Below are 19,465 nucleotides of genomic sequence, written 5' to 3'. Positions count from 1 at the left end.
GCACGGTAATCAGTGCATTTTTATAGCACTGATCGCTGTATAAATGTGAATGGTCCCAAAATAGCGTCAAAAGTGTCCGAAGTGTCCGCCATAATGTCGCAGTCACGATAAAAGTCGAAGATCGCCACCATAACTAGTCAAAAAAAAAAATGCCATAAAACTACCCCCTATTTGTAGGCGCTATAACTTTTGCGCAAACTAATCAATATACGCTTATTGCGATTTTTTTTTACCAAAAATAGGTAGAAGAATACATATAGGCCTATATATTTTTGGGGATATTTATTAAAGCAAAAATCAAAAAATATTGCTATTTTTAAAAATGGTCGCTGTTTTTTTGTTTTATAGCGCAAAACATAGAAACCGCAGATGTGATCAAATAACACCAAAAGAAAGCTCTATTTGTGGGGGAAAAAAGGACGTCAATTTTGTCTGGGTGCAACGTCACACGACCGCGCAATTGTCAGTTAAAGCGACGCAGTGCCAAATCGCCAAAAATGTCCTGGTCATTGGGCAGCCAAATCCTTCGAGGCTGAAGTGGTTAAAGTGATACTAAAGTCTTGCATGTTATTCTTACCTGCTCTGTGCAGTGGATTTGCACAGAGCAGCCCAGATCCTCTTCTTTTTGGGTCACTCACCGGCGCTTCTGGCCCCTCCCTCCTGCCGAGCACCCAAGCCAAACCGCTGCTCTGTGTGTCCATTCCGACACGGAGCAGTGGCTCCTCACCACCCCCTCTCTCTCCTCTATGACTCACTGATTTTCTGATTGACAGCAGTGGGAGCAAATGGTGCCTGCTGTGTGTCTCAACCAATCAGGAGGGAGAGTCCCGGACAGCTGAGTCTCTTGTGGAACATTTCTGAATCGTGATGGGGCTCAGGTAAGTATTGGCCTGGGCAGGAGGGGGGTGTATGTGCCAAGTATAAAAGTGGTTAAGGTAAAACACCTTCTCTGCTGCAGGATTCCCCCATGCCCCTCCCCCGCCCCCCTTATTCTTCCCTGAGCCCGATCCAATCCAGCGATGTGCAGGAGAGCAGCGGTTCTTGCCATTGTCTCCCTCCTCATTGGGTAGATTGATAGCAATGGGAGCCATTGGCTCCTGCTCCTGTTTATCAACTTTAGCGATGAGGTGATGGGGCCAGGGTTTCCAACTTTTAGTATATTTACAAACAGTTTGTAAAATCCCTAATTGTTGCACCTGTCCATGAATGTCAGGTATGGACATGCAGCCTACATGTTCCGTAATAGACATTCATGAACAGATGCAAAAAGTACACATTTTACAAACTGTTCATACATTTACTGAAATTTGGCAACTCTGGATGGGGCAGAGTCATTGTCTGTGTCAATGGATGCAGTGGGGCTTGGGAGCGAGCCAGCACGAGTGCCCCCATGGGAATCGGTTTCCTATTGGGGGCACCAGCAAGAAAGGAGAAGCCCGGAATGTTGGCGTGGGACCCAAGAAGAGGAGGATTGGGGTCGCTCTGTGCAATTCTATTGCATAGAGCAGGTAAGTATAGACATGTTTATTATTTACCTACTTGAGGTCCGCGCTATAGCCAAATAACGGCCACAGCGCGGACCTAAAAATCCGGGAGGCCGTCAATAGACGACCTCCTCTTCGCGTGCTCTCCGCACGCCCCTGCAGGGCGCGTGCTGTGATCACCAGACTCGGGTGATCACCGATCCGAGTAAGGGGCCGATTCCGACCCCTTACCACGTGATCAGCTGTCAGCCAATGAAACAAAGAATCGGTAATCGGTTTTTTTTCTCCTCTTGCTGACAGCGTGAGGAGGAAAAAAATCCATTCACCGGCTTGTGCACAAGGGACATCAGTCCCAAAGAGGAAGGAGGCAGATGTGCCTCAGTGCCAGCTGCCAATTGCTACCTGCCAGTGCCCACAATGCCACCTATCAATGCCCACAAGTGCCACTTATCAATGCCCACAAGTGCCACTTATCAATGCCCACAAGTGCCACTTATCAATTCTCACCAGTGATGCCAATCAGTGCCTCATCAGTGCCACCTAGCAATGCAGCCTATCAATGTAACCTACCAGTGCCCATTATTGCCAGTCATCAGTGCACATCACTGCCACCCATCACTGCCACCTATCAGTGCCTATCACTGCCACCTATCAGTGCCACTTCTCAGTGCCCACCAGTGCCACCAATCAATACCCTTCAGTGCCACCTCTCAGTGCCCACCAGTGCCGCCTATCAGTGCCCACCAGTGCCGCCTTATCGGTGCCCACCAGTGCCGCCTTATCTGTGCCCATCAGTGCCCATGAGTGCAGCCCATCGGTGCCCATCAGTGCAGTCTCATCAGCGTACATCAATGAAGGAGAAATATTACCTGTTTACAAAATTTTATAACAAAATATAAAAAAAATATATATTTTTTTTTTTAAATCTCTTTTCTTTTTTTTTTCAACAAAAAATAAAAGCCGCAAAAATACCACCAAAATAAAGCTCTATTTGTGGGGAAAAAATGACAAAAATTAAATTTGGGTACAGCGTTGTATGACCGCGCAATTGTCATTCAAAGTGCATCAGCGCTGAAAGCTGGAAATTGGTCTGCGCAGGAGGGGGGTTTAAGTGCCCAGTAAGCAAGTGGTTAAAGAAAAAAAAATCCTTTACAACCTCTTTAACGTCTGGTACGCACGATAAGATTAGCGGACGATTGATCGTTCATTTTTATTTTTTTTTGCATGCTAAACTCTAATCGAAAAATAAAGAGTTTACCGAAGTTCCCGGAAATTCTCGTACGAATAAAAATTCGGAAGTGATGTCATGTGTTGTAGCGTATTCGTATCGTATTTTCGAATGTCAACGGGGCTGATTATAAATGAAAATCGCACGATTTGGTATCGGACAAGAAAAAGGTTTGTGCTTGTCCGATTGGATAATAACGGATTAACTATCGAAAAGCTGTGTAATAATGATCATATTATCGTACGACCGCGTCGAAAGCGGTATTTTTCGTCAGATTTTCTGATCGTGTGTACGGGCTATAACACCATGTCGGGTCACAGCAGCACAAATAGGGAATTTGAAGGTTTGGAGGGGGCTGAGAGCAATAGAATTCTCCATAGCTGAGTAGATTGTATTATGAATGCAGAGTTTAGTGTCCCCTGGCTTGCTGTGGGGTAGTAGAAGTGGCCCCTATATGCAGCGGCCATTGCTGTCTCCGTGTACTATGTATCATGCACGGAGGGAGCGCTGTGCCTGGGATCCGCTCAGCACTTGTTGCTTCCCCGGCCGCCCGCCAGCGTAGATGAGTAGCCGCCGGTGTAATAGGTGTGGGCGGGGCAGTGTCCCCCTCCTCCTGCCATGCCCCGCCCTCCCCCGGACTCCAGGCTCAGACTGATGGGGAGACAGAGATTGTTGCTCGCCTATGAGTGAGCCTCCTGGAGGATACTTTGTACATGGTGTAATACATGTAATAAGGGAAGCTGTGGCCGGGATTGCCATGATGTGGATGGGCTCGGTGTCCCCTCTGCGGGTGTAATAGGAGAAGTCGCCTTGTCCCCCGGATTGATCTCTCTCTACAATGTTCGGAGACTCGGTGTTCTGTGAGCGGAGGCTGTGCTATGCGGTAAGTCATTGCTCTGCTGTCACTGCCCGGAGAGGTAGGTGACAGTTTGCGGGGCTCTGAAACTTATAGATCGCCGCCTTATCACAGGAAGCCGGCTCGGTCCTTTTTAGGAAGCAAGCGATCATCGGATGCTCTGGTGATATGTACTAAGCGGAGAGCGTCAGTGGTAGCCTAGGCTCAGCTGCAACACCATGGAGATCATCTGCAGTGTGCCTATAGAAAACGGGGATTTATAGCCATGTCTATGCTCAGCAATGTATACAGGGGATTTCTCTGACTTTTTGTACTGTTTATTTACCTGTCTGTGCTATGTACTAAGTGTAGAGCATCAGTGGTAGCCTAGGCTCAGCTGTAGAGTGTCAGCGTAGGTAGCCTAGGCTCAGCTGTAGAATCATGGAGATGATGTGCCTATAGTAAACAGGGATTTATAACCATGTCTATGCTCAACAATGTATGGAGGGGATTTCTCTGACTTTTTGAACTGTCTGTTTACCTGTCTGTGCTATGTACTAAGTGTAGAGTGTCAGTGGTAGCCTAGGCTCAGCTATAGAGTGTCAGCGTAGGTAGCCTAGGCTCAGCTGTAGAATCATGGAGATGATGTGCTTATAGTAGACAGGGATTTATAGCCATGTCTATGCTCAGCAATGTATGGAGGGGATTTCTCTGACTTTTTGTACTGTCTGATAACCTGTGTGTGCTATGTACTAAGCGTAGAGCGTCAGTAGGTAGGTAGCCTAGGCTCAGCTGTAGAGTGTCAGCGTAGGTAGCCTAGGCTCAGCTGTAGAATCATGGAGATGATGTGCCTATAGTAGACAGGGATTTATAGCCATGTCTATGCTCAGCAATGTATGGAGGGGATTTCTCTGACTTTTTGCACTGTCTGTTTACCTGTCTGTGCTATGTACTAAGCGTAGAGCATCAGTGGTAGCCTAGGCTCAGCTGTAGAATCATGGAGATGATGATGTCTATGCTCAGCAATGTATAGAGGGGATTTCTCTGACTTTTTGTACTGTCTTTTTACCTGTCTGTGCTATGTACTAAGCAGGTAGCATCCGTTGTAGCCTAGGCTCCTCAGGATAGACACCATCTACTGTGGATATTCCTCTGCCTTGTTGTACTATCATTCCAACTGCTATGTGCTAAGTAGAGAGCATCAGTTGTAGCCTAGGCTCCTCAAGATGTATGTAGAATGATAGACACCATCTGCTGTTTATGTCTATGTAGCAGAGAAGTATTTATAGCCATGTCTATGTTCAGCAATGTATAGAGGGGATTTCTCTGACTTTTTGTACTGTCTTTATACCTGTCTGTGCTATGTACCAAGCAGGGAGCATCAGTTGTAGCCTAGGCTCCTCAGGATATATGTAGAGTGATAGACACCATCTACTGTGCTTACAGTAGAGGACAATTTATAGCTGTGTCTATGCTCAGGAATGTATGGAGGGGATTCCTCTGCTTTTTTGCACTGTTTGTGCTATGTACTAAGTAGAGAGTTGTAGCCTAGGCTCCTCCCGATAGACACCATCTAGTGTTCTTACAGTGCAGAGGATATGCCTCTGGCTTTTTGTACCGTCATTCTACCTGCTATGTGCTAAGTAGAGAGCATCAGTTGTAGCCTAGGCTCATCAAGATGTATGTAGAATGATGGACACCATCTGCTGTTTATGTCTATGTAGTAAAGGGTGATTTATAGCCATGTCTAGGAATGTATGGAGGGGATTCCTCTGCCTTTTTGTACTGTCTTTCTACCTGTCTGTGCTATGTACTAAGCAAGAGAGAGCATCAGTTGTAGCCTAGGCTTGTCACAATGTGTAGAATGATAGACACCATCTACTGTGCTTACAGAAGATTGTGATTTATAGCCATGACTATGTTCAGGAAAATGTGGAGGGGATTCCTATGCCATATCATTCTATCTTCTTGTATTATGTACTAAGTTGAGAGCATAAGTTGTAGCCTAGGCTCAGCTCCATGTATGTAGAATGATAGACATCATAGTCTGCGCTTATATTAGAGGGTGACTTATAACCATGCCTTTGCTGAAGAATGCTCAGGGAGATGTTAGGATAGGATTCCTCTGCCTTGTTGTACTGTCTTTCTGCCTTTTTATGCTATATACTAATCAGAGAGTATCAGTTGTAGCCTAGGCTCAGCTCCATTTATGTAGAATGATAAACACCATAGGGTGATATCTATAGTAATGCCAGTGCTCAAGCATGCTTAAGGGTGATATCATGGAGGATGGCTTTTTGTACTATGTAAAGAGTATCTGTTGTAGCCTAGGCTCAGCGTCATGTACGGTATGTAGAAAGATGGACAGTTGGACACCATCTGCTGTGCCTATAGCAGAGGGGAGCAGGAGAGTTATAGCCATGTCTGAGCTCCAGAATACTCAGGGGTGATGTCAGGGGGGTCCCTCTGCCTTTTTTTTAGCGCCTTTCTGCTTTTTTTGTGCTATGTACTAATTAGAGAGCATCATTTTTAGCCTAGGCTCAGCGTGATGTATGTAGGAAGATGGACACCATCTGCTGTGCCTATAGCAGAGGGGAGCAGGAGAGTTATAGCCATGTCTGAGCTCCAAAATACACAGGAGTGATGTCGGCGGGATCCCTCTGCCTTTTTTTTATTGCCTTTCTGCTTTTTTTGTGCTATGTACTAATTAGAGAGCATAATTTTTAGCCTAGGCTCAGCGTGATGTATGTAGGAAGATGGACACCATCTGCTGTGCCTATAGCAGAGGGGAGCAGGAGAGTTATAGCCATGTCTGAGCTCCAAAATACACAGGGGTGATGTCAGGGGGGTCCCTCTGCTTTTTTTTATTGTCTTTCTGCTTTTTTTATTGTCTTTCTGCTTTTTTTGTGCTATGTACTGATTAGAGAGCATCATTTTTAGCCTAGGCTCAGCGTGATATATGTAGAAAGATGGACACCATCTGCTGTGCCTATAGCAGAGGGAAGCAAGAGCATGTCTGAGCTCCAGAATACTTAGGGGTGATGTCAGGGGGACCCCTCTGCCTTTTTCATCGTCTTTCTGCTTTTTTTGTGCTATGTACTAATTAGAGAGCATCATTTTTAGCCTAGGCTCAACCTTATGTATGTCGAAAGATGGACACCATCTGCTGTGCCTATAGCAGAGGGGAAGAGGAGGTATATATAGCCTTGTCTGAGCTCCAGAATACTCAGGAGTGATGTCGGCGGGATCCCTCTGCTTTTTTTTTATTGTCTTTCTGCTTTTTTTGTGCTATTTACTAATTAGAGAGCATCATTTTTAGCCTAGGCTCAGCGTGATGTATGTAGAAAGATGGACACCATCTGCTGTGCCTATAGCAGAGGGAAGCAAGAGCATGTCTCATCTCCAGAATACTCATGGGTGATGTCAGGTGGACCCCTCTGCCTTTTTCATCGTCTTTCTATTTTTTTCTTTTTTGTGCTATGTACTAATTAGAGAGCATCATTTTTAGCCTAGGCTCAACATGATGTATGTAGGAAGATGGACACCATCTGTGCCTATAGTGGAGGCGAGCCGGAGATTTGTAGCCATGTCTGATCTCCAGGGGTGATGTCAGGGGATCCCTCTGTCTTCCAATCTTACTGTTACACAGATACATGAAGGTGCAGCATATTGCTGGCACACTGCAAGTATCACTAGCATTGTGAAAGACTTAATTTGGGGTTTTTGTTGTTTATATGGCAACCAGCTGTTAGCAATGTTCTAGGTTAAAGTGCATCACCCTATGATATAAGCAGACATCTGGATGGTGTCACTTCTCACTTATAGAATATTCTGCATAGCAATCTAAAGCTGGCCATACATGTCTTGCTGTCTCTTGGGCTGAGCAGGAGAAATTGATCAGATTTACTATCCACACTAAACATCATGTCCAGGTATTGTATTCAGCAATTGCTGCTCCCAAATACCCAGACGGTCGGTCTGATTGGATACAACCAGCAACTTCTGAAAAAAAGTTCATCAAAAGATCAAATTATGGCCACCTTAAATTGTATTTCCACTATTTGTACCCAAATCGGCATGACTCTTACTTTATGTTCCTATTCCCATCGCACAACTTTAAAAAAAATGCAGTTTACATTTTCTAGATGCTCTTCAGCACGGATAATCCTATGTAGTTCTATTTTCTAATGAGGGGACTGGGGGGCTGCATTTGCCGTAATTGACCCTGTCTGCACTGTGCTGGCAGATCTCATAATCAGTTGTAAACTAGATTTGATCACTGTCTGTCCTGACACAGGGTTAAAGATTCACAAAGCACTTACGCCGACATATAACAATATACGCTGACGTAAGTGCAAATGTGCGCCGTCGTATCTGTGCGCCGGACCCACAAACTAAGATGCGCCTAAAAACAGGCTTCATCCCGCCGACGTAACTTGCCTACGCCGGCGTAGGGTGGGTGCACATTTAGGCTGGACGCATGGTGGCGCTCCCATTGATTGGCCATTCAAATATGCAAATGAGTGAAATACGGCGATTCACGAACATACGTGCGCCCGACGCAGTGCGCGTAAGTTTTACGTCCGGCGTAAAGTTATTCCCCATAAAGGAGGTGCAACCCAGCAGCAGACATACAAAGGTCTGCACCAGGGAACACAAGCCGGCGTATTTTACGTTGGACGTGTCTGGCTGGGCGTACGCAGTGATCCGGCGTAGTTTAGGCAGTTGTTCCGACGTGGTGGTGAGCATGCGCAGGGGGATGCGTCCACGTCTCGGGGCATGCGCAGTTCGTGATACGTATCTGTCTGGCGCTCGGCCCATTATTTGCAGGGGGTCACACCTCATTTGCATGGCTCACGCCCACTTCCACCTACGCCGGCGTACGCCTTCGAAACCCAGCGCAGCGTTGGGAGCACTGGCTTGGTGAATTCCATGCTTGCCTCTCTGCGCTGCGTTGGCGTAGCGTACATTGTTTGTGCTACGGCAGCGTAATGTGCGCCCGCTCTCTGTGAATCTGGGCCTTAGAAGCTGGGTTCCTTTATTGTATGGTAATAAGAGGTAGCTCATCGTGTCCTAATGCCTGGTACACATTACTAGTTTTTGTTCGTTCAACCCAGAGGGTTGAATAATAATAATAAAAAAAAAAACTGACAACTCCCATTGGAGTCGATGTGTTCACCATCCGAAGTTAAGCGACCTCCCCCCACTGAGCTTGTGTGTTCTTTACATGTTACACCCATATTAAGGGCGTAACATGTATAACAATATGAATGCACCGTCCACCCCACCCCCCGTAACCTGCTGTGACAGCAGACCGGGGATCTTCTCCCCACGTCTGCTGCCACAATTTAAAAAGGACGTGGCCAAGCGGGGACCTGGCCGCGTCACTCATTCAGTGTCCTCTGTGAATGGAAAACTACAAGGTCCAGCAGCCTTTGTGGCTGTCAGCTTGTAGTTTTCAATAAACTACCACCACGCTGTGAGCGCTCATTGAGTCTTCCTGTCAGAATTAATCAGCTTCCTCGTACAAGGGACGAGCAAGCTGATACACTCATGCCGCGTACACACGATCAGTTCGTCTGATGGACCGTTTTGATCAGACGAACCGATCGTGTGTGGGCCCCTTTGTTTTTTTATCCATCAGTCAAAAAACTAGGAACTTGCCTTCTAAGTTACGGCGGCGTATCGTAAATGGGGCCGGCGTAAGCGCGCGTAATTCAAATGTGGATGAGGGGGCGTGTTTTATGTTAATTCTTGGTGACCTGATGTGATTGACGTTTTTCCCGAACGGCACATGCGCCGTCTGTGGAATTTCCCAGTGTGCATTGCTCCAAAGTACGCCGCAAGGACGTCATTGGTTTCGACGTGAGCGTAAATTACGTCCAGCCCTTTTCGCGAACGACTTACGCAAAAAAAATCAAATTTCGACGCGGGAACGACGGCCATACTTAACATTGCGTGCGCCTCCTAATAGCAGGATTAACCTTACGCCGAAAAAGACTAATGTAAACGACGTTAAAAAATAGCGCCGGGCGTACGTAAATTTGTGAATCGGCGTATCTAGGTCATTTGCATATTCTACGCCGAAAACTACGGAAGCGCCACCTAGCGGCCAGCGTAAATATGCACCCTAAGATACGACGGTGTAAGAGACTTATGCCAGTCGGATCTTAGGCTAATGTCGGCGTATCTTGCTTTCTGAATACAGAAAAAAGATACGCCGGCGCAGCTTTGAATTTACCCGGCGTATCTACAGATACACCGGCGTAATTCATTGCTGAATCTAGCCCAATAAGCTTTGCCAGCATTCCCTCCAGAGTCAATATACTGTATTTCAATTGTATTAGTGTGCTATTCAGTATTATGGCACTTTGATTGTTTGTTGACTTATCCTTAGTGCTTATAGGCTAAAGAACATAATGATAGCTATACACTTAATGAGCCAATCAGAGGATTCTTCACAGAATCACGCCAATATAATGAAATCTTATCAATTATCAGTTTTCAGAAAAATGATTCTGATCGGTCTTAAAGTAAAATCTGATTACAGTAAAACCTTGGTTTGAGAGTAACTTGGTTTGAGAGCGTTTTGCAAGACAAGCAAAATGTTTTAATACATTTTGCCTTGATATACAAGCGATGTCCTGATATAAGAGTAGCGTCACGTCACAACTGAGTATAAAAAAAGCAGAGAGGAGCCTCTAAGTGTAGCAATATGGTTACATTTAATGAAGGTACAACATTTAGCAACTTATTGCTACACTTAGAGGTGCCTCGCTTCTCTTTTATACCCTGTAAAAAAAATGCTTTGATATACAAGTGCTTTGGATTACAAGCATGTTTCTGGAACGAATTATGCTCGCAAACCAAGGTTTTACTGTATAGGAAAGTAGATAGATCGCCATGATCATCAAAAAGTGGTCATACATGCATCAATTTTATATACGGTCAGATAATTGATAGATTTATTTTCAAAAATATCATAAACGCACAGATCAAGGGATTCGCCATACACAGACCAAAGTGTTCTGCCTTTCCAATCATATTTTTGATTTGAAAACTGATTGAAACGTATGAGACAAGAGGTGGTTATACACGCATCGATTTTACAGATGATCGAATAACCAGTTGATTCGTTGGTAGAAACATTGCATCCCTCGCAACATACCGAAAGGAAAATAAAATAATGAATTTGAACTGATCGTCTGATATTCTATATACACAGCAGTATATATATATATATATATATATATATATATATATATATATATATATATATATATATTGCTATATATATATATATATATATCTCTATATATCTCTATATACATATAAAATTATATATATATATATATATATATATATATTGAAGCATACTCAATGGACCGCTTAAAGGGGAGGTTCACCCTAAAAACGACTTTCTAGTATTATATATGTACATTACAATACAATTATGCCTATTATGTTTTTTTTTTATGCTGTACATACCTCGGTACAGCTAATTCACCCGTGGCTTCCGGGTTGCGAATCCCGCGGGAGTGGGCGTTCCTAACTTGCTGGTGATTGACGTGATGACCAAAAACTAGCTCCCCCCGTCGCGTAAGCTGCGTCACGATTGCCGAAAGGAGCCGAACGGCGAGTCGGCGCTATACTGCGCCTGTGCACCGCTATTCGGCTCCTTTCGGCAATCGTGACGCAGCTTACGCGACGGGGGGAGCTCGTTTTTGGTCATCATGTCAATCACCGGCAAGTTAGGAACGCCCACTCCCACGGGATTCGCAACCTGGAAGCCAGAGGTGAATTAGCTGTACCGAGGTATGTACAACATAAAATAAAAACATAATAGGCATAATTGTATTGTAATGTGGCGGGCCATTGTAATACTAGAAAGTCGTTTTTAGGGTGGACCTCCTCTTTAATCTTTTCTCTGCCTTCACTCTTTTAGGTTTCTTTGTTTCATATTTTGTTATCTGTAATCTTGTTTCTACACATTGCTGTTTAAAAAAAAAAATGTTTACAAAATAACAACTTGTTGGCTGCAGTTAAAAAGTGTATAAAACTGCAGCAGAATAAAATATCCTGAATGTTATTGTTGGTGTTATCCATACATTGCTGTACGTTGGAATGTTGCAGATAAAAATCTTTTTTTTTTTCCTTCTGAACTAACCAGGCACAACGTGCCTGTGCCCATGCATTTGTTTTTAGAGAACATGAAACAAACTTTAGCTGCCTTGCTTTATTTTGAAGTTGCTTTTGTATCTAGAATATAGAAAACCACTTCCTTCTTTTACAAAGCAAACGCACAACCATTTCCTTTACAGCCAACACAGTCAAATCCGCTGCAATGTATATCACAAATGTGCTACGCAAATAGCTAAACACACAGACACACACATATATACAGTGTGTGTGTATATATATATATATATATATATATATATATATATATATATATATATATATATATATATATATTTATATATATATATTTATACACACTATATTACCAAAAGTATTGGGATGCTTGCCTTTACACGCACATGAACTTTAATGGCATCCCAGTCTCAGTCCGTAGGGTTTAATATTAAGTTGGTCCACCTTTTGCAGCTAAAACAGCTTCACCTTTTCTGGTAACCTTTTCTGGTAAACAAGGTTTAGGAGTGTGTCTAGGGGAATGTTTGACCATTCTTCCAGAAGCGCATTTGTGCGGTCAGGCACTGACGTGGACGAGAAGGTCTGGCTTGCAGTCTCCGCTATAATTCATCCCAAAGGTGTTCTATCGGGTTGAAGGCAGCCCAGTCAAGTTCCTCCACCCCAAACTTGCTCATTCATGTCTTTATAGACCTTGCTTTGTGCAATGGTCCAAATCATTTGGTGGAGGGGGGATTATAGTGTGGGGGGATTATGGTGTGGGGAAGGGAACTCTAATGCCGTGTACAGACGGTTGTTTTTTGTGATGAAACAAAACAACGTTTTATGTGATGAAAAAAAACGACGTTTTTGAAACTTCATTTTCAAAAACGACGTTGCCTACGCACCATCGTTTTTCAAAATGCTCTAGCAAAGCACGGTTACGTTCAGCACGTACGACGGCACTCTGTTCCATTTAAACTCGCTTCATAACTTGCTTGTGAGCATGCGCGGGTTTAAAAACGTTTTCAACGTCGTTTTGCCCACACTATCATTTTAATTGACACAAAAAACTACGTTTTGAAAAACGACACCAAAAATTCGAGCATGTTCGAATTTTTTTTTTGACGTTTTTCAGAAGACATAAAACAACGTTTTCCCCACACACGGTCATTTTAAATGACGTTTTCAAAAACGTTGTTTTTTTTCATCACAAAGAACGACCGTCTGTACACGGCATTAAGGCATCAGCCTACCAAGATATGTTGGACAATTTATGCTCCCAACTTTGTGGTAACAGTTTGGGGATGGCCCCTTCCTGTTCCAACATGACTGCGCACCTGTGAACAAAGCAAGGTCCATAAAGACATGGCTGAGTGAGTTTGGGGGTGCAGGAACTTGACTGGGAGTAAAGCCTTTAAAGGGACGCTAAAGGTTAATTTTTTTTACCTTAATGCATCGGCTGCTGTCAATCATATCCAATGACACAGCGCGCCAGGTGATACAGTGATACAGTGAGCGGCTATAGCCACCGACTGTATCATTGGAGCACACCCGCAAGAACTAACCACCATGCGAGAGAACTCGCATTTAGGTGTTTAGTTCTTGTGGGCAGGACCTGAGACAGCCGCCGGGGGACCCCAGAAGAGCAGGTTCGGTGCCACTCTGTGCAAAATGAGCTGCACAGTGGAGGTAAGTATAACACGTTTGTTATAAAAAAAAAATTGCCTTTAACCCAGTAGAATACCATTGGGATGAATTAGAGCGGAGACTGCAAGCCAGCCTGACCTCACAAATGCACTTCTGGAAGAATGGTCAAACATTCCCAATAGACACACTCCTAATCCCCCCTCCACCAAATGATTTGGACCAGAGCACAAAGCAATGTCTATAAAGACAAGGATGAGCAAGTTTGGGGTGGAGGAACTTGACTGAGCTGCCTTCAACCCGATAGAACACCGTTGGGATGAATTATAGCAGAGACTGCAAGCCAGACCTTCTCGTCCACGTCAGTGCCTGACCGCACAAATGTGCTTCTGGAAGAATGGTCAAACATTCCCCTAGACACACTCCAAAATCTTGTGGACAGCCTTCCCAGAAGAGTTGAAGCTGTTATAGCTGCAAACGGTGGGCCAACTCAATATTGAACCCTACGGACTAAGACTGGGATGCCATTAAAGTTCATGTGTGTGTAAAAGCAGGTGTCCCAAAACTTTTGATGATATTGTGTGTATATGTGTATGTGTATATATATATATATATATATATATATATATATATATATATATATATATATATATATATATATATATATATATATATATATATATATATATATATACATATTACATTTTAAAAATTGTGTAACTCTCTTCAGCTAGTTTTGTGATTCATACGCCCATGCCAAATAACAAAGCTACCAAGGCAACATTGTATTTCCTGTTTGATTTTTGCCATGCCATGCCTGCTTATTGGACAGTGTAATGGTGTAGTTGATCTGTGCATGTTATGCCTAGAATCACTATTTAATGATAGAATGTGGGAAAAGGGGGATATGGGTTTCTAGGCCCCCCTTTTCCTCATGGGAGAACGGCAGCATAGAGGTTTCAAGATCCCCTCTGCAGGGTAAAAGGGCTTGCGTTAGGGAGCCTGTAACTGCCCGCTTGGGCAACCTTGAAACTAGGAGTGGCGAAGTTTCCAGGCCCCCAGGGTCCTCTATATATAGGGGGTCCTGACTGGAATTGTGGCCAGTCGCCATGGAAGAATTTGGCTGTAGGAGCTCCCCAACCCTCCCTCCCCCTTTTTTTTGTCCTGGCCTTTGTAATGTGGTGGGTCACCTTTAAAAAAAAAAATTAATAATAAATAATTTTGTTATTGATAACTGATGAAAGGGGGACAGTTTAATAAATCCTGTTGTGGTTTTGTAATACAGCTCGAGCTGTAATAGCTGAGCTGAATAAATGGTCGTTATATATATATATATATATATATATATATATATATATATATATATATATATATATATATATATTTAAGTCGGTTTAAAATAAATTCCTATGGTGAATTTTAAGTGAATTGTTTATAAGTTATTAATAAAATAAAACCAATAATAAAGGCCGCGGCCATATATTTATTCCACATAATCTTGAGTGGTTGTTTGTTATTTAAATAATGTCTGGTGGTCATTTGAAATTGCTGCCTGTTGTCCCATCTCTTAATTATTATTTTCGTATCATGACTAGCAGCACTGCAGCGTTAATGTTTTCTATATAAATAAAAATAATCAACCTTATTTATTAGGACACATTGCAGTCACCCCTGCCAAAGGTCTTCTTATGACACCTCGAATGTGATGTGTTATTGGTTGTAATGGATAACTATCACCACTGAATTGTGCATTGCTTCTGTACATACACATTCTTTATTAAACATGGACTTATGTTTTCTGAATGTTGGAGCTTTTGTCTGTATAACACACAATCATTTTCTATCAGCTGGTTAATCATCTCCAAGAACGTGTTTAGGTTAGCTGCTGTAGCTACAATAGGCAAGTGGAGAATTACAAGGTTGTAATGGGTGCACACACTTCCACATGCCTAGAAAGAAAATGCTTTCTACCCTAAGAAGAATTTAGCTTTCAACAATGGCGTTTAAGCATGCCCCACAGGCACTCAACCTCTTCATTGCTTATGTACAAGTAGATCACAGCGATGTCTTCCAGGTACTGAGATGTCTTCGTATTTTTGGACGCGATCCATAACAGACGCATGGTTTTATTTGGGGATTAGGCAGAGCACTTGACAGCCAAATGTTGTTTTATAAACACCATCAATATGGCAGCAACATAGTATGTCTCAGAAGGACATTTCGGTTTGGGAACAAAGACTGTGCAAAAAAAGAAACAAGAGACTCTGCAATATACAGTGTATCAATTGAATGTGCCAATCAACAATAAGGGACAATTCACAATGTTGCAATATGATAAAACACACATTTTACCTTGACAAATAGAGCTACTCCAAAGAGCTACTCCAACACACCAGAGCATCAGCAAAAGTACATGGGTTTTAGTGCACCACAAACTACAGATGTGAACCATTTATGCGTAGTAAGAAGCTGTATTCTAGTAAAGGTTGCAAGTACATTAAAAACTGTGTTGATATGCGCCAACTGCCCTCTTCAAATGAATGGGCTGCCAAACCACAGAGCATGTTAAAATGTTCATTTAGGTGTAGAGGGGGGGCTTTGCTTGTCTTTATCTGGCCCCTGGGGCACTATCCCACCAACTGACACCAAATATGGGACACCATTCCACCCACTGACACCATCAATCCATCAATAGCACTATTCTTCCCATTGACACCAACAATGGGGCTCTCTCATTAAAACCAATGATGGGGCATTGCTTATGCCCACTGGTGCCGGTGTCCTGCTGAAAATGTTTCCCTGGCGGATAAGGACCACCCTGTACTGTGCAGGCGCGGCGCTTGCGCAGCACAAACTCAACTGAGCCTCCGAAAATAGCCGGAGATGTAGAGCTGAGAGTCAGCTCTACACTGCGCACTGACTATGATACAAGCCGCACGCTCCCGATGCTAGTGTTACTCTGCAAGGGGTGGGGGGATTTTAGCAATAAAGTACACATCTTAGCGGGGGAACACATTGCAAAACTCAACCATCAACAGTGCAAAATCCGCCCTTCATGCTAAGACGTGTACTTTATCGCTAAAATCACCCCTGCCCCTTGCAGAGTAGCACTAGCATCGGGAGCGTGTGACTTGTGTCATAGTCTGTGCACAGGCACCGTGTAGAGCTGACTCTCAGCTCTACATCTTCGGCTATTTTTGGAGGCTCAGTTGAGTTCGTACTGCGCAACCGCCGTGCCTGCGCAGTACAGGGGGTCCTTATTCACCGGGGGGAACTTATTCGGCAGAACACTGGGGCATTTTCTACTCCCATTGGCCACAGTCCACGCTCCCTAAAGCAGATAGTAAACTGTCACTTTGCTTGGAAAGTTTGGAGACCCCTGGTCTAGTGTGAAGTTGCTCAACTAGGATTCCTCCAGAGGTCAATAGGGGTTCTTTCAGCAATGAGACATTTCTGCCACTCAGATAAGTTCTGACTGACACCATTGGTCTTTTTATCTGTAAGGCCTCGTACACACGACCGAGGAACTCGATGGGCGAAACACATCGTTTTGCTCGTCGAGTTCCTTGTTAGGCTGTCGAGGAACTCGACAAGCCAATTTTCTCCATTCCCGTCAAGGAAATAGAGAACATGCTCTCTTTTTGGCTCGTCGAGTTTCTCGACAGTTTCCTGGACGAAAATGTACACACGACCGGTTTCCTCGTCAAAAAAATATCTCCCAGCAAGTTTCTTGCTGGTTTTTGCCGAGAAACTCGGTCGTGTGTACGAGGCCAAAGAGGCTTATTCTTCCCAATGACTACAAGTGTAAGGAGCATTTTCCCCCACTGATCAGGTATCATGAATTGTAGATAAAGTCATTTTTGGCATAGGTTCCCTGAGACTGGAACGTTATTTGGATGGGTTCCTCTATGTTGAAAAGGTTGAGAAAGGGTAGAGGTTGGGAAAAACTGTTTTACATATCTGATCCCCACTCCCCCGGCAGGCAGTGCTCCCCTATGCTCTGGTCAAGTACTCGCTGATACCGAGATACCAATAGCTTTGCGGTGAGATTTGAGCCCATACAAAATAAATAAGCTCAAATTGCATTACAAAAAGTCGCATGTAATTTGAACAGAAATGTGGTCCAATTCCTGTCCGAATCGCATGTGGTTTCCCGCACCACTCCTGTGTGAACCCATGCTGAAGTCACTATGATAAACCTGGGTTCACACAGGAGCAGTGCAGGAAACCGCATTCATGTTCAAATCGTTTGTGATTCTTTGTAAAGTAGGTTTAGCCCATTCATTTTGTATGGGCTCAAATTGCACCATAAAGGTATCGGTTTTAGGTACAAGTACTCAGGCAAATGCTTAGTATTGGCCAGGGGTCAAGTCCTGTGGAAAAAAGTGTGGGAACTCCCACATTAGATCCACTCCCCCACCAAAAAAAAATAAAAAATGATACGCTCATATGCATAATTACTAAACCGCATGTTTTCTTTTTTTCGATCCACTGTACCTGTAACTGTAAAGCAAGTTCTTTCTAAATCCTGCGATAACTCGCGACAGACCTCCGCAATGTCTCCTGGGAACAATGACAAAAGCTCCCAGGAGACATTGCGGCATCAAGGAAGTGACAGAATACCCGCACACTACCCGATAAATCCATATACAGGAAGTGGCCAGTAACATAAAGGATTACTAAGGTTCGCCTGCCCCTGACAGTGACTCGAGCTGCGCATCGCGCTTAGTGAAGGATTGGCTTGGGCGGCTCGGCTGCTCTCGGCTGCTCTAGTCCTGCAAAGGGAACTGAGTTCCTGCTGTGAAAAAAGTGCAGGAACTCCGTTCCCACGCATTCCCGCAGGACTTGAGCCCTGGTATCGGCACTGATAACCCTAGGATAAACAGAAGACTATCCTCAGACAGGAATGTTAAAAAAGCAGACTCCATGGACCACTTGTTTTTTTTTCAGTCTTCTATTTTTCTATATGGAAGATTAAGGCAATTTGAGAAGAAGGCAACCGGTCCTTCCCTACAGTTTTCGCAAAACGTCATTGCTCATGAGTTATGATTTTTCACCATAACTTATATTACAATCCTGCTATTACTTTGGAGATGTTAGGTCATATTTGACCAATACCAGCAAGGCCAGGGCTGCTGTTAAAAATCACAGGGCCTTATACAGCCTACCTGACAGGCCAACCCCCCCCCCACCCCCCGAAATATATCAAAACAATATTTTCACAAACAAAGACAATAAAATCATTATTATCAGACAAAAAAACATAACAGAGAACCTGTGTGAATTAGCCCCTTTTAAAATAGTTTTTAAAAAGCTTTAAACATTTTTTTTATATATAATTTTTTAAAGAATGTTAAACTTTATTAAAATGTATTTTATTTTACAATTTGTTATTTTTTTTTTACGAGACGGGTAAGCCAGCAGTGCCGTGGGGGGGGGGGAGCACAGTGACAGGGGGCACACAGGGGAGATCAGAAGCAGGCAGAATAGGGAGGGGGATTGGTGTGGGGGAAGTAATTCTGTAACTGCCCCTCCATACTACTACAATGATTCCCTCTGCTGTCCGGGGCCCCCTACAGGAGGACTGGTTGTCCCCCCTATCAGCGGCCCTGAGCAAGACATCTTATATAGTAGGTCTTCTCTCATCAATAAATTCAGTATTTGGAGAAGGCTGTTTGTGAAATGAAACAATTGCAATAAAGTCAAGTGAAAAAGAAATCTTCTAAATAGCAGGAACATATAAGTATTGCAGGGTGCCCTCCTGCTTACAGACAACAAACATGCTTCAACTAGTCTAGAATGCTGTAACTTCATTATAGAGATAGGCAATGGTGAACACTGCTCATTTCAGTAGCTAATTAATCATAGTGCTAGATAATTATACAGATCAGACCTTCAATTCTCAGAATGTCACAGGAAATTAACCTTGAAACCTAAACAGACAGTACAATGCGTGTGTCAGCTCTCATACCCACACACCATTGTGTTTACAGGAGCATACTCTTAAGTAATAAGCTTTCCAAATAAAACTCTCCAGTTAGTGACATTAGAGTGACTTTGTACCAAGTTCCAACGTAGACGTTCTGTATTATGGTAGCAGACACTATAGGATGCCTATGCTTACCTAACCAGTACCTCTCT

At 43.6% G+C, this 19,465-nt stretch overlaps 1 protein-coding gene across 2 annotated transcripts in view; it reads left to right on the top strand.

The window, feature by feature from the left end:
* Window positions 1-3,335: 3,335 nt before the first annotated feature.
* ARHGAP6 (Rho GTPase activating protein 6) overlaps window positions 3,336-19,465 on the top strand; it is a 347,962-nt gene continuing 331,832 nt past the window's right edge. For both annotated transcript variants that reach the window (XM_040336507.1, XM_040336505.1), the window contains exon 1: window positions 3,336-3,595. In XM_040336507.1, coding sequence (XP_040192441.1) covers window positions 3,551-3,595 — 45 coding nt within the window. In that variant the 5' untranslated portion in view covers window positions 3,336-3,550. The remainder of the gene's footprint in view (window positions 3,596-19,465) is intronic.

Source organism: Rana temporaria, chromosome 2, assembly GCF_905171775.1.
Source record: "Rana temporaria chromosome 2, aRanTem1.1, whole genome shotgun sequence".
NCBI classification, from domain to species: Eukaryota; Metazoa; Chordata; class Amphibia; order Anura; family Ranidae; genus Rana; species Rana temporaria.
Note: the sequence above shows the minus strand (reverse complement) of the source record. Positions and strands in the feature narration are given on the sequence as shown.